Source organism: Crocuta crocuta, unplaced genomic scaffold (genome assembly GCF_008692635.1).
Source record: "Crocuta crocuta isolate KB4526 unplaced genomic scaffold, BGI_CrCroc_1.0 scaffold619, whole genome shotgun sequence".
Lineage (NCBI taxonomy): Eukaryota > Metazoa > Chordata > Mammalia > Carnivora > Hyaenidae > Crocuta > Crocuta crocuta.
This window is the reverse complement of record NW_027533395.1, coordinates 1307351-1319205: the sequence shown is the minus strand read 5'-3', so window position 1 is coordinate 1319205 and position 11855 is coordinate 1307351. Positions and strand designations below refer to the sequence as shown.

Sequence of the window (11855 nt, the reverse complement as noted above, 5' to 3'; positions counted from 1 at the left end):
CACCCACAGACAGCGTGGAGGATGAGTTTGAACTGTCCACCGTGTGTCACCGGCCGGAGGGTCTGGAGCAGCTGCAGGAGCAAACCAAGTTCACACGCAAGGAGTTGCAGGTCCTGTACCGGGGCTTCAAGAATGTGAGTGCAAAGCCAGGCCCCACAGGGTGAGGGGTGTGGCAAGGAGGCGGGGCCTATCCGGTACCTCGCTGGAAAGATTGGCCTGGATGCTTTTAGGGGTGTGAGAAGGAAGAGGAGGGGCCCCTCTTCCCCACAGACCAAACTTCTAGCAGGAAGTTCTGGCAGATTTGAGATGAGGCGGAGCCTGTAGCCTGGCCAGCTGGCTTGTTTTGTGTTTTTTAAAACTCAGTGTGCTGAGAAGTCTTGCCTTTCTTAAAAGAACTAGATGGTGAGCTCCCTGGAGACAGGAAGATTTTCCTTCTCTGGGAGTCTCTGGGATAGAGTAGGTGATGGTGAGTGGAAGGGGGGTTTGTTTCTGCTTTCAGCCTGGTTTTTAACTCACCTACTCCCCCAGGAATGTCCCAGCGGAATTGTCAATGAGGAGAACTTCAAGCAGATTTACTCTCAGTTCTTTCCTCAAGGAGGTGAGGGGACAAGGCCTGAGCGGAAGGAGCTGCCCATCTCTAGGCTGAGTTGGGGAGAGGGTTCTGGAAGGGCTGGGAATGCCAAATGATAAAGGGCGGTTTGGGGTAGGAAATCCTTTCCTGTGTGAAAGTCAAGCTTATCCACGCTTACCCTACAGACTCCAGCACATATGCCACTTTTCTCTTCAATGCCTTTGACACCAACCATGATGGCTCTGTCAGTTTTGAGGTGAGCTGGAGGTGGTGGGCCAGGGAGGCCTGTTTCCTGGGGCTTCAGGGCCAAGATCCACAGGCCAAACCCAGAGAAGGGGATTGGGGTAAGGGTATCTGAAGAACCAGTTCCCCCCTCTCTCCTTCCCAGGATTTCGTGGCTGGTCTGTCGGTGATTCTTCGGGGAACCATAGATGACAGGCTAAACTGGGCCTTCAATCTGTATGACCTCAACAAAGATGGCTGCATCACCAAGGAGGTGTGGGGCAGCTGAAGAGTTGGAGAGCTTCTGTGTGTGAGGGGAGGTTCAAAGGGCCCTTAGGAGGAAAATGTGACCCACATGTGCATCACCAGCGAGGGGGAAGATCTGCCCTGGGCTCTAGTCTTCCTGATTTGGAGGCTGGAGGCTCTGAGGAAGGATCCTTTTCTCTCTTGGCCTGACAGGAAATGCTTGATATCATGAAATCTATCTATGACATGATGGGCAAGTATACGTATCCTGCACTCCGAGAGGAGGCCCCAAGGGAGCATGTGGAGAGCTTCTTCCAGGTGCCTGGGACTGGGTAGGCTGGAGGGTCCTGGAGTCAAGGGAAGGAGACAGGGTGCTAGCAGGGAACTTACCCGAGTTCTGCCTGCGTCTCTCTTGTCATCCCTCCTGTTATCTCTCTCTTTTTCTAGAAGATGGACAGGAACAAGGATGGCGTGGTGACCATTGAGGAATTCATTGAGTCTTGCCAGAAGGTACAAGCCCCTGCCCTCCATATTTCCCTGGTCTGGACTCCGGGTCTGATTCAGCAATGTAGGAGAAAGCTCCTTTGGGCAGATTATCGTCTCCCTCACTTGCCCACACTCGAGTCCTATTTCTTCACAACTCTGGGAGGCCTGCTCCTTCCCTACTTCAAGTCTCTCTGGGTGTCTCCTTCCTTGCTGCCTCTGTCTCTGAATGTTCCCATTTCAGAATGAATGCCCCTTTCTGTGTCTCTGATAAGCTTTTTTAATTTTTTTCTCTCTCTCTCTCTCCAATCTGCTTCTCTCATGTCATGGCTACAGGATGAGAACATCATGAGGTCCATGCAGCTCTTTGACAATGTCATCTAGCTCCCCAGGAGAGGGGGTCAGTTGTCCTGGGGGGGACCATGCTCTAGCCCTAGTCTAGGTGGAACTCACCCTTCTCTTCCCAGGTCTGTCCTCATCCTAGCCCTGCCCGGGGGGCTATAGGGATCCAAGAGCCTGGGGATTCAGTGTCCCGACTGCTGGAGCTAAAGGGGCCAGGGAGTGGGTGGAATGTACCTGTGAGGTGTTCTCAACTCCCAACAGCTCCTGCCCCCTTCCTGGCTGACACTCAGTGCTGAGGGTACCCCTGTTATAAGAAATAAGTGGTTCTCCACCTTCCATCCCTACTCTAGAAACTACAACACTAGACAGAATGTCTCCTGCTATGGTGCTTCCCCTATCCCTGATCTCATATGCATTTCCTCTAAGATTTCCTTCTCAGAAAGGCTGCTCTGTCAATGGCACTGACTAGCCTGTCAGACCAGGGCCTTTGAGAACCTTTTGGAGGGAGACAAGAATGTAGGGGGAGAAATCTTAGGCCTGAGCTGGGCGGTTAGGTCATAGGTGGCTGGGATAGAGTACAGAAGGGCCTGGAGATGGTCGGTAACACCTCAGGCATGCCAGACTGTAGGTCTAAGCTCCAGAGGTCTGCCACCCCAGGATATCAAAATATGAGTTTCCAGGCTCTTCAGAAGACTCTGTCTCCTTGGGAATGCCCCAGAAATGTCCATACTCTCCTCAGTATCCCAGGAGAGCTTGGGATCCTGATATCTGGCTCATCCCTGGAATTCCTTTCTCTCCTTCCTTCCTGTTTGTAGGGGTGGTGGCAGCAGCAGGGGAATATGGGTGGGAGATGTCCCAGCTGATTCCTGACAGAGTTTCAGCCTACCCTCTGATGGCTGCCACTTAAGTTTTCATTTGCCATTTATTCTAGACTTGGAGGCATGGAGTAAGTCAGGGACCATCCAGTGGATGCCTTAGAAGAAAGGGGAAGGAGGGAGGCCGGTAGACCATCTGAAACCAGTGTGGGGCATTCACTAGAATCTTGGCTCTACCTAGGCTCTATTCTAACCCCCCATGTAACCTCCTCAGTTCCTACTTGGGGTCTCCTCTTGCTCTATTCAGTCTACCCAGAGATGCCCCCTGAACACACTTAGAAGGCAGGGACAACTCTTGCCATGCTGCCACCCTTTAATATACTTGCTCGTTCCATTTAGCTCACCCTCCCAGTCAGTCAGGATCTGAGGGTAAGGGCCCTAAGGGAGGTCCCTTTCCCATCAGAACATTGTTGACTGCTTTGCATTTTTGGCTCCTCTGTATATTTTGTAAAATAAAAACTATACCAGATCCAATAAAACACAATGGCTATGCACAGGCTGCTGTCTCTGCCTTTTTGTCCCTCCCACTCCACCCCTACCTCACAACCCTGACCTCTGCACCTGTAGCCTTTTAGATCCCTCTCTTTCCCATAGTATGGCCAACGCATGGCAGAAAATTGAGATACAGGTTCTGGAAGTGTTGGCAACCCACCTGACCTCAGAGAGGTCCCCATGTGAATCTCTCTCCCACATCCATAGGGGAAACGAGAGACAGGATATTAATGCCCTGAAGACAATTGCCAAGCCAGCTGTCTTTTGACTAGACATTCTTACAAATTGAATCAAGAATTTCTAATTTACAGGGGCGCCTGGGTGGCTTAGTTGGTTAAGCATCCGGCTCTTGATTTCAGCTCAGGTCATGATCTCAGGGTTCGTGAGATTGAGCCCCACGTCGGGCTCTGTGCTGACAGTGCAGAGCCTGCTTGGAATTCTCTCTCCCTTACCCTCTCCTGCTCACTCTCTCTCTCAAAATAAATAAACTTAAATTCTTAAAAAGAACTTCTAATTTACAGACATTTTAGTTAGTCTCAAAATGCTTTCTTTTAAATTTTTTATTTTTTAAATCTTTTAAAGTTTTTATTTATTTTGAGAGAGACAGAGCAGCAGAGGGGCAGAGAAAGAGGGAGCCACTTTCTGAGCCACTCAGGCACCCCTCGGTGTGCTTTCTTTTGAGGGGGGATTCCCTTTAGTTTCTAATGAGAGTTCCTTTGTGTAAACATCCTAACCTTGCCTCCAATATGGACATGTGTTTGTGTTTATACTCCAGCCAGGAATGATGAGGGATCATATGGGGTGGACCCAGGTCACCATGGAGCAAATGACACAAAGGGGAATAGAGACTTCCTGTGTGGAATGGAGGCCTTGCTTTGTTCCTGGCGAGGGGCCACCAGTGGTAGCTTCCTCCTATCCTTTCGCTGGGGCAGCAGTACGTGGTGATTAAGCTTCACCTTCCATAGAAGGGGGATCAGGCCTTCTCTTCCATCACTGTGCACACTGACAAGGGAAAGGGAGGAGTATGGTGTTCAAGAAAGGAAAACTTACTTCCAGAATTCATCATTTTGTCATCTGTGTTTCCTGCTCACATTATCACATAACTATTTGCTCCATAAGTCCTTGGATTTCTTTGGGTCACAGCCCCTCTGAAAGATCTGATGAACCATGAGAGTGGCTTGGCCTAGGGAATAGCAGTGGAGACATAGATCTGATGAAAGTTTGGGGTCCACTTCCGGAAAGAAAAAAACATGCACACATTTTTGTATCCCTGAAACTTGTCCGTGGACCTGGAGGTAAGAACCTATGGTCTAGTTTTTTTCCTAGCCTTCCATTATACAGGAAAGGAGAAAGGCCCAAAGGGGGGAGATGACCTGCTCAAGGTCACCTAGTGAGTTTATAGGAGGATTGAGACTAGACCCAGTCTCCCACGTCTCTGTCCCCGGTGGCTTTGGGATGTAGTAAAGATCTTTGAGTGCAAGATGGATGCGATGCATATCACACATAGTCTAAACAAAGTGACACTGTGACAGGCTCTCAGGGGACGCTACACTTTTCCTTCATGGCACTTCTCAGTTTGTTACCATATATTTATTTGAGTATTATTTATCTTATTTGACAGAAACTCCTGAGGACTCCTTGAGGACCTAGACTAAGTTTTCTTGCCCCACCGCCAATGATCCTATCCTTGAGGCCTAGCATGTAATAGGTATAATTATATATACAATTGTATAAGTGATCATATGATTGGCTTAATGAGTATGGTGAGTGTGTGTATACATCTCGGTTAGGTATAGAGATGGTCTCTATGTTCTAGGGTAGATTCAAGTTTAAAGGAAGTTGAAGTCTTGAGGCTGAGTGAGGTGAGAGGTGTCCCAGACCCAAGACACATAAATGGGTCCCAAAAAACTCAGCAGGTTGGCAGTCTGATCATTTTTTTATGGCCCCTGGTTGGATTCTGATGTTGTCATCTGCTCCATCTCAGAATACTCCTTTCATGGGGTGCTTGGGTGGCTCAGTTGGTTAAACGTCTGACTTCGGCTCAGGTCATGATCTCACCCTCTGTGAGTTTATGCCCTCTGTCTGGCTCTGTGCTGACAGCTCAGATCCTGGAGCCTGCTTTGGATTCTGTGTCTCCCTATCTCTCTGTCCCTCCCTCACTCATGCTCCTTCTGTCTCAAAAAACAAAACAAAACAAAACAAAACAAAAAAACATTCCTTTCATGCCTTCTTGTATTTCATACTCTCCTGGTTTTGCTCTTACCTTTTTGGCCACTGCTTCTCAGCACCCACTTGCAGACTCCTCCTTCTCAACTGGAATTCTAAACGTTGAGCCCCATAGCTCAGACCGGAGTCTCTTCTCCAAATCACATCCAATCTTTTGGCATTAAATGCCATTTATATGCAGATGACTTCTAAGTTTATATCCCCAGAATCCTCTTCTGAGCTTCAAGAGCCATATATTCAACTGACATATTCATGTGGACCTGTAATGGTCAAACTTAACATGTTCAAAATGGAACTTTGATTCATGTTTTCTCAGCCTTCCCCATCTTAATAAATGACACCATCTACCTAGTTGCTCAGGTTAAAATTTAGTAGTCTTGGAGCACCTGGGTGGCTCAGTTGGTTAAGTGTCTGACTTTGGCTCAGGTCATGATCTTGTGGTTCAGGAATTCGAGCCCTGTACCAAGCTCTGTGCTGATAGCTCAGAGCCTGGAGCCCACTTCAGATTCTGTGTCTCCCTCTCTGTCCCTCCCCTGCTAGCACTCTGTCTCTCTATCTTGCTCAAAAATAAACATTAAAAATATTTTTAAAAATAATAAAATTTAGTAGTCTTCATTTCTTCCTCTTCCTCTACTCCTTTTTTTTTAATTTAAATTTTTAAATTTTTTCTCTTTTTTATTTTTTTAAGTAATCTGTATGCCCAACATGGGGCTTGAACTCATGACTCCCAGGCTCTACCAACTGAGTCAGGCAGGTGCCCCCTCCCTCTACTCCTTTAATCAATTACCAATTCCACCACCAAAGGTGCACCACTGCTCTACGTCTCCACTGCTATTCCCTAGGCCAAGCCACTCTCATGGCTCAATCATAGATTGCTACTTATTCTTCCATTGGAAGTAGCCTTTCCTTGCTATGGTTACTCTATCACATCACTCGATTTCCTCTCTTCATAGCACTTCTTACAAATTGAGTTCCTGTGTATGTACTAAATTTGTTATTGTATGTTTCTCTAACCAGAATTTAAACTGTGAGTGCAGGGCCCTCTCTCATTCATTCCACAGGTATTTACCATAGGCCTACTAACCTCTGGTTCCTGCTGTAGGTACTAGAGGGTAGTGGTGTGGTTTGGAGAGTGTGTACCGAGAACTTTCCTTCAAGTTTGAGAGGTGCAGATTTGGAAAGGGGATTTAACCCCAAATCCTCCAAGGGGCCACAATATCTATGAAAATGTTTGCTTCTAACCCCCATCCCAACGCTCTAGGACTAAAAAGAAGAGGGACTATGTGTGACTGAGGAGCTGCAGGTTGGGCTACTGTTGAAGGAATTGAATATGAGATCGAAATGTAAGATGGACAGTACTGTCTGAATGATCAGAATGAGTGTGAGATGCTCATTTCATACTTCGCAAGCTGAGACAGATCTCTCAACCCACATAAATGTAAATAGTGCGTTATGACAGGGCTACATGGAGCTCTGAGCACAAACAGCAGCAAGGGGACCCAAGCCCATCTACGGCTGAGGGAAGGATTCCTTAAGGAAACTATGTTTATGCTAAGGTTTAAGGGATCTCACTTCTCCCTAAGACACAGTTCACATTCTCCATTCCCAAAGATGCCAGGCCCTTTCAACCCTCGCTACACTTGTACTCTGTTCCATAAGGCTGGAGTGCTCTCTTTGCTTCTCCCCAGCTCTAGCTCCTATTCATCCTTTACGTTCCAGCTCAAAAGCGAAGCCATGGCTGCCACCTCTCTTCAAAGGAGGAATAAGTCAGTCCCTCCTCTGGGGTCCCGTAACATTTGGGTACACCGTGTGGGCACTGTGTATGTACTTGCTTGTCTCCACCGCCATACTGTGAGCTCATAGTGACCCCAGAGGCAAGCTCAACTGGTGTCCGCTGAACGAAGGAATGAACGAAAGGCTTAATTTTTAAAACGGGTTAGCGCCTAGCTGGGGGTAGGGGAAAATGATTCAAGGCAGAGGAGTAAGCTGAGCCCCTTGGAATGTTGTCTTCACAGAACCGATCCTGGGTCTGGATGATGTAATGAGCCAACCTATTAGAAGAATCTCAGTAGAAAATAGGTCAGTTTCTTCCTATCTCTTTAAGAACTAGAGGTTTCGTTCCCGCGCCTGCGCATTGAGAGAGTAAACACCTCTCTTTTTCACCCCCCTTCCCTATTGCCCTAACCGGTTGCAGCCTCCTCCCATACTCCCCTTCTTCAGGAGGGGTAATGGTTCGTTCCAGAGCGCCTGCCTTGTCCTAGAGGGTGGTGAGCACAAATGGTACATTCCATCGCCTTCATGACTTTCCGTTTTTCGCGTCTCCTCTGTTCTATTTCCCCCTATCGAATGAAGCTCAATAGGCTGGCCCAAAAGAAGGAGGGGTAGTCGGGCTGAGGGGACCGGTCTGAGCCGGTCTCCGGCGCAGGCGCAGTGCGGATAAACAGGAAGCAGGCGGTAGAGGCAGCGGTGGTGGAGACCTACGGGTTTTGAGGGGGAAACAGCGGAAGAACTAAGGTTATCGGGAGGTAGCAGAGGCTAACTGCGACGAAGAAAAGGAGGTTTGGCTATCTACCTCCAGAGAACGAGAGGTCGTGGCCTCGCCCTCCGCTTAGGCTTCCGGCTCCGCAGCTTAGGCTGAGGCAGCGGCTGACAAAGGGCTCGCGCCGGTGCCGCCGCCCTTCTCATCCGGGCATTCGGGTCCCTGCGGAAGGGAGGGGGCAGGGCCGAGGGGGAAGGGAAGGAACACGAAGGGCGCGCGCTTGGAGCCGAGGCCCTTTCCAGGGCTCCGGGCCGGCGGCCCAACGGACGGAGGCCGAGGAGGACCCGCAGAGGTGGCGGCGGCCGGGGGCAGGAGGATGGTGCAGAAGGAGGGGCAGGCGGCGCTGGAGGAGCGGGAGAGCGAGCTCAACTCCACCCCTGCCGCTTCCGCGGGGGCATCGTTGGAGCCGCCAGCAGCTCCGGCCCCCGGAGAAGACAACCCAGCCGGGGCCGGGGGAGCAGCGGTGGCCGGGGCGGCAGGAGGGGCTCGGAGGTTCCTATGTGGCGTAGTGGAAGGTGAGCGCTCTCGCGCGGGGTGGGCGAGAACGTCCTCCCTCCCGTTCCGTCCTAGTACTAACACGTTCTCTCCTCGCGTGGGGGGGGTGCTTTGGGAGGCTCTAAAAAGGTGTCACTATTTTGGCCCTGAAACTTGATCCGGTTTAGAAGAGGGGAGAGGCGAGACGGTGGGCAAGTCCCACGTTATGCAGCGTTGAATTCCCCTCTGGCTGTTAACATGCCTGACCCCACCCGCCTTGGGCTGGAGCCAGGCCCGCTCCTGCGGAGGCGGTAGTTTGGAGCCTGGTGTTAGGCTCTGAGTTGCAAGTCTCTGTACCTTGGGATCTTGTCTCCTAGGGTGGTCTGTGTTAAAATGGAAAAACCTGTATAGTCCTGCTGTCCTCACGCCGTGGGGGGTGGGGGTGGGGAACAACATACCCACACGAATGTGCTTGTTGTACTCCGGGAGCGAAGAGAGGCGCAGTCGAGCTATGATTTTACAAATTAACCCTTTGCATAGTTTCTCTTTTCTTTCTTTCTTTTCTTTTTTCTTTTTTATTGGTGGTCAGTCCCCGCCTCCCACCCTTCGAAGAATCTTTTGCAGCCTAGAAAATTGTCCTTTGGCAGCTGCTGTGCTTTGGCTCTAGGGGATGAAGCTTTGATTGGGATAGTATCAGGGATACAGAATGTTAATTTAGGAACTGCAGTAGAGGTTTAAAAATGCCCTTTGACTTTCTCACTTCCCATTAAAATGCTGGATGTATGTATGTATGTATGTCGTTGGGGAAAATAACCTGATGATTGTATCACAGTTTATGAATATAGTGAATAGATATTCGACCAAGAATTCTGTGGAAAGCATGGGTCAGTTGTCTTACTGCTCTTTCCTTGAGTACAGTGTGTATTTTAATTTTCTTAAGTCTTTTGGCCTACTTTAGAGTTTCCTAGCTGTTTGCTATATTAGTTTTTTCCCATATGTAATGGAGGAGTAACAGTATAAAAAGTAGCTGCTATAAGAGACCAAAAAGGTATGGAGAAGTAGAAAGATTACCCTATAGGTTGAGAGCTTCAGCTTTCCCAATATTGTTAGCATACATACTGTTCATTTGAAGGGTGGGTCATGGTTGTATTTTTAAAAAACTTTTTTTAATGTTTTTATTTTATTATTGAGACAGAAACAGCAGGAGTGGGGGGAGAGGCAGAGAGAGGGAGACACAGAATCCTAAGCAGGCTCCAGGCTCTGAGCTGTCAGCACAGAGCCTGATGCGGGACTGGAACCCACAAACCACGAGAGATCATGACCTGAGCTGAAGTCCTTGCTTAGCCAACTGAGCCACTCAGGCGCCTGTGGTTGTGGTATTTTAGATAAAGTTTAATTGTAGGAGAGAACAGACTAATATGTAGCTACAGTAAGGAGTGAAACAGTTTCACAAAGTTAAGGTCTTGTAGGATTTTGGGGAAGATAGAATGGAAAGCTATTTAACCTATTTATTTGGAGTCTTTTTGTGAAAGCATGATTGCTCTGTGTGGCTTAATCTGTTGGTGTATTTATTGGGCTTGTTTGCGTGTAGTGAGATTCTAGAAAAAGTATTTTGTCATCAGGGATCTTGGGGTAGAGGGTTGAGGAGTGCTGGAGGATATACAAATTTTAGAGCTAGACGGGAGGCTGAGGAAGCTTTGTTACATCTTCAGTAATTGTGGAGAAAAGCTTGTTGTGGCTTAAGGTGGTTTGTTTTTTCAGAATAGTATTGAAAAGGAACTACTCAGAATAGAGTCATCTGTTACCTATTGTTCCTCCTCTCTCCATATCTTTTTTTTTTTTTCTTGGTGACTGAGCACCTGATTTTTTTTAGAAGTACTTCTAAGTTGGTATTTCTAAAATGAATGAAGAAAGGAAGTAACGGAGGTATTGGCAGGATTCCTTTTTAAAATTTTTCTTTACCTCATAAACCTTTGTTGGTCGTAACTTGTGTAATAGCACTGCTTACTCTTTGTGGTGCCAGTTAACCAAAACCATGAATCTGACTGAGAGAGCAAAGTTAAGGCTTCTGAAGATATAAAAATGTTTCTTAATGTATTGAAGCAACTCTAAAGGAGTGTTGAGTGCCTTTTCCTTGAAGAGAAAAATAATAATAATGCTAAATGTTGTAGGAAAGCTGTAAAGATGTATAGAACTTACATAATGTTTTAAATTACTTGTTTTAAAAATTTTTTTTAATGTTTATATTTGAGAGAGACAGCGTGAGCGGGGGAGAGGCAGAGAAAGGGGGAGACCTAGAATCCAAAAGCAGGTTCCAGGCTCTGAGTTGTCAGTATAGAGCCCGATGTAGGGCTCGAATCCACGAACTGTGAGATCATGACCTGAGCCAGAGTCAGACACTTAACCCACTAAGCCATACAGGTGCCCCTAAATTACTTGTAAGAGGGTAACTGAATTATTGATGGAAAGTGCTGCAGTTTCATACATCGTATGTAATGAATTTTTCTTTGGTTGTCATTGTCCTTGTTTGTGGTGCAGAGTAGCCATTGTATCTAGAGACTGGAGTTTAATATACTACGGAAAACTCAGTTTTAGGTGGTCTCTTAAGTAGACTGTGTGCGTGTAGTGTGTGTGTGGGTATGTGTGTGTGTATAGCATTTTATGTTCATAATAAGATGTTAACCATCCTCGTGGTACTCCTGAGAGGTTGTCATTCTCTGTTGCAGGTGATTAGACTGAGACAGGTGACAAAGGTTAGGCAAGTTGTAAGGTGTGATTAGCATACAACAGAGCTGCAAATACTAGTTTGGTGCTTATACCAGGACTTAAGTCATTCCTCTGCTGGTTTGTTACCTGCATTATGCCTTGCTAGTGCTTTGCCTCCCTTCTGGGACAGTGGAGCAGGTCACATTATTGCATTTTCAGTTCAAACCTTTGCTCTGGAATTGAGACTCCTTGAAAGTTTCCTTTTTGGGCCAGTTCCACTGTTGAGTTTGTTGTGAATGTAGTTTAGGGCATTTTTGGTCCCTTTTATTATATCAGGAACTTAAAAAAAATCAGGTGATCATAAAATCAGTTCGATCAGATTCTTTTCTAATTCTTTTCCTGATTTTTTCCCCCCTATTTTTAAATCCCCCACTTTAAAGGCAGTTTAACTCCTCTCACAGGTAGTGATTATTATTAGCGGTTTGGGATTACTTTGCCTCCCCTTCCTCTGTTGTAAGATTGAGATCTTTAAAAAAGTTAGGTTTAGGGGTCCCTGGGTGGCTCAGTCAGCTCAGGTCATGATCTCAGGGTTTGGTGAGCTTGAGCCCAGTGCGGGCTCTGTGCTGACAGCTCCGAGCCTGGAGCCTGCGTAGGATCCTCTGTCTCCCTTTCTGCCTCC

General features: G+C 47.5%; 2 protein-coding genes and 1 long non-coding RNA gene across 10 annotated transcripts in view; 2 read left to right on the top strand and 1 right to left on the bottom strand.

Moving 5' to 3' along the window:
- Window positions 1-3236, top strand: part of KCNIP2 (potassium voltage-gated channel interacting protein 2) — a 19798-nt gene extending 16562 nt beyond the window's left edge. For 2 of the 7 annotated variants that reach the window (XM_077748418.1, XM_077748415.1), the window contains 7 exons: window positions 10-134; window positions 529-598; window positions 757-827; window positions 960-1067; window positions 1253-1357; window positions 1487-1549; window positions 1859-2073. In XM_077748418.1, the coding sequence (XP_077604544.1) occupies window positions 10-134; window positions 529-598; window positions 757-827; window positions 960-1067; window positions 1253-1357; window positions 1487-1549; window positions 1859-1906 (590 nt within the window). In that variant the 3' untranslated portion in view covers window positions 1907-2073. Of the gene's footprint in view, window positions 1-9; window positions 135-528; window positions 599-756; window positions 828-959; window positions 1068-1252; window positions 1372-1486 lie in introns of all 7 variants that reach the window. The other 5 variants (XM_077748414.1, XM_077748412.1, XM_077748413.1 and 2 more) reach the window with 4 other exon arrangements.
- Window positions 1429-5711, bottom strand: LOC144218493 (uncharacterized). Of its 2 annotated transcripts, none has more exons than XR_013331175.1 (3): window positions 5495-5711; window positions 4282-4414; window positions 1429-1482 (listed from the first exon to the last, which is right to left on the bottom strand). It is a non-coding gene; the product is annotated as an uncharacterized LOC144218493 (long non-coding RNA). The 2 variants fall into 2 exon arrangements; XR_013331176.1 differs by lacking the exon at window positions 1429-1482 and adding an exon at window positions 2105-2168.
- A 2165-nt stretch (window positions 5712-7876) lies between these two features.
- OGA (O-GlcNAcase) overlaps window positions 7877-11855 on the top strand; it is a 30084-nt gene continuing 26105 nt past the window's right edge. Inside the window, exon 1 of the mRNA XM_077748464.1 lies at window positions 7877-8511. Within this exon, the coding sequence (XP_077604590.1) occupies window positions 8313-8511 (199 nt within the window). The 5' untranslated portion in view covers window positions 7877-8312. The remainder of the gene's footprint in view (window positions 8512-11855) is intronic.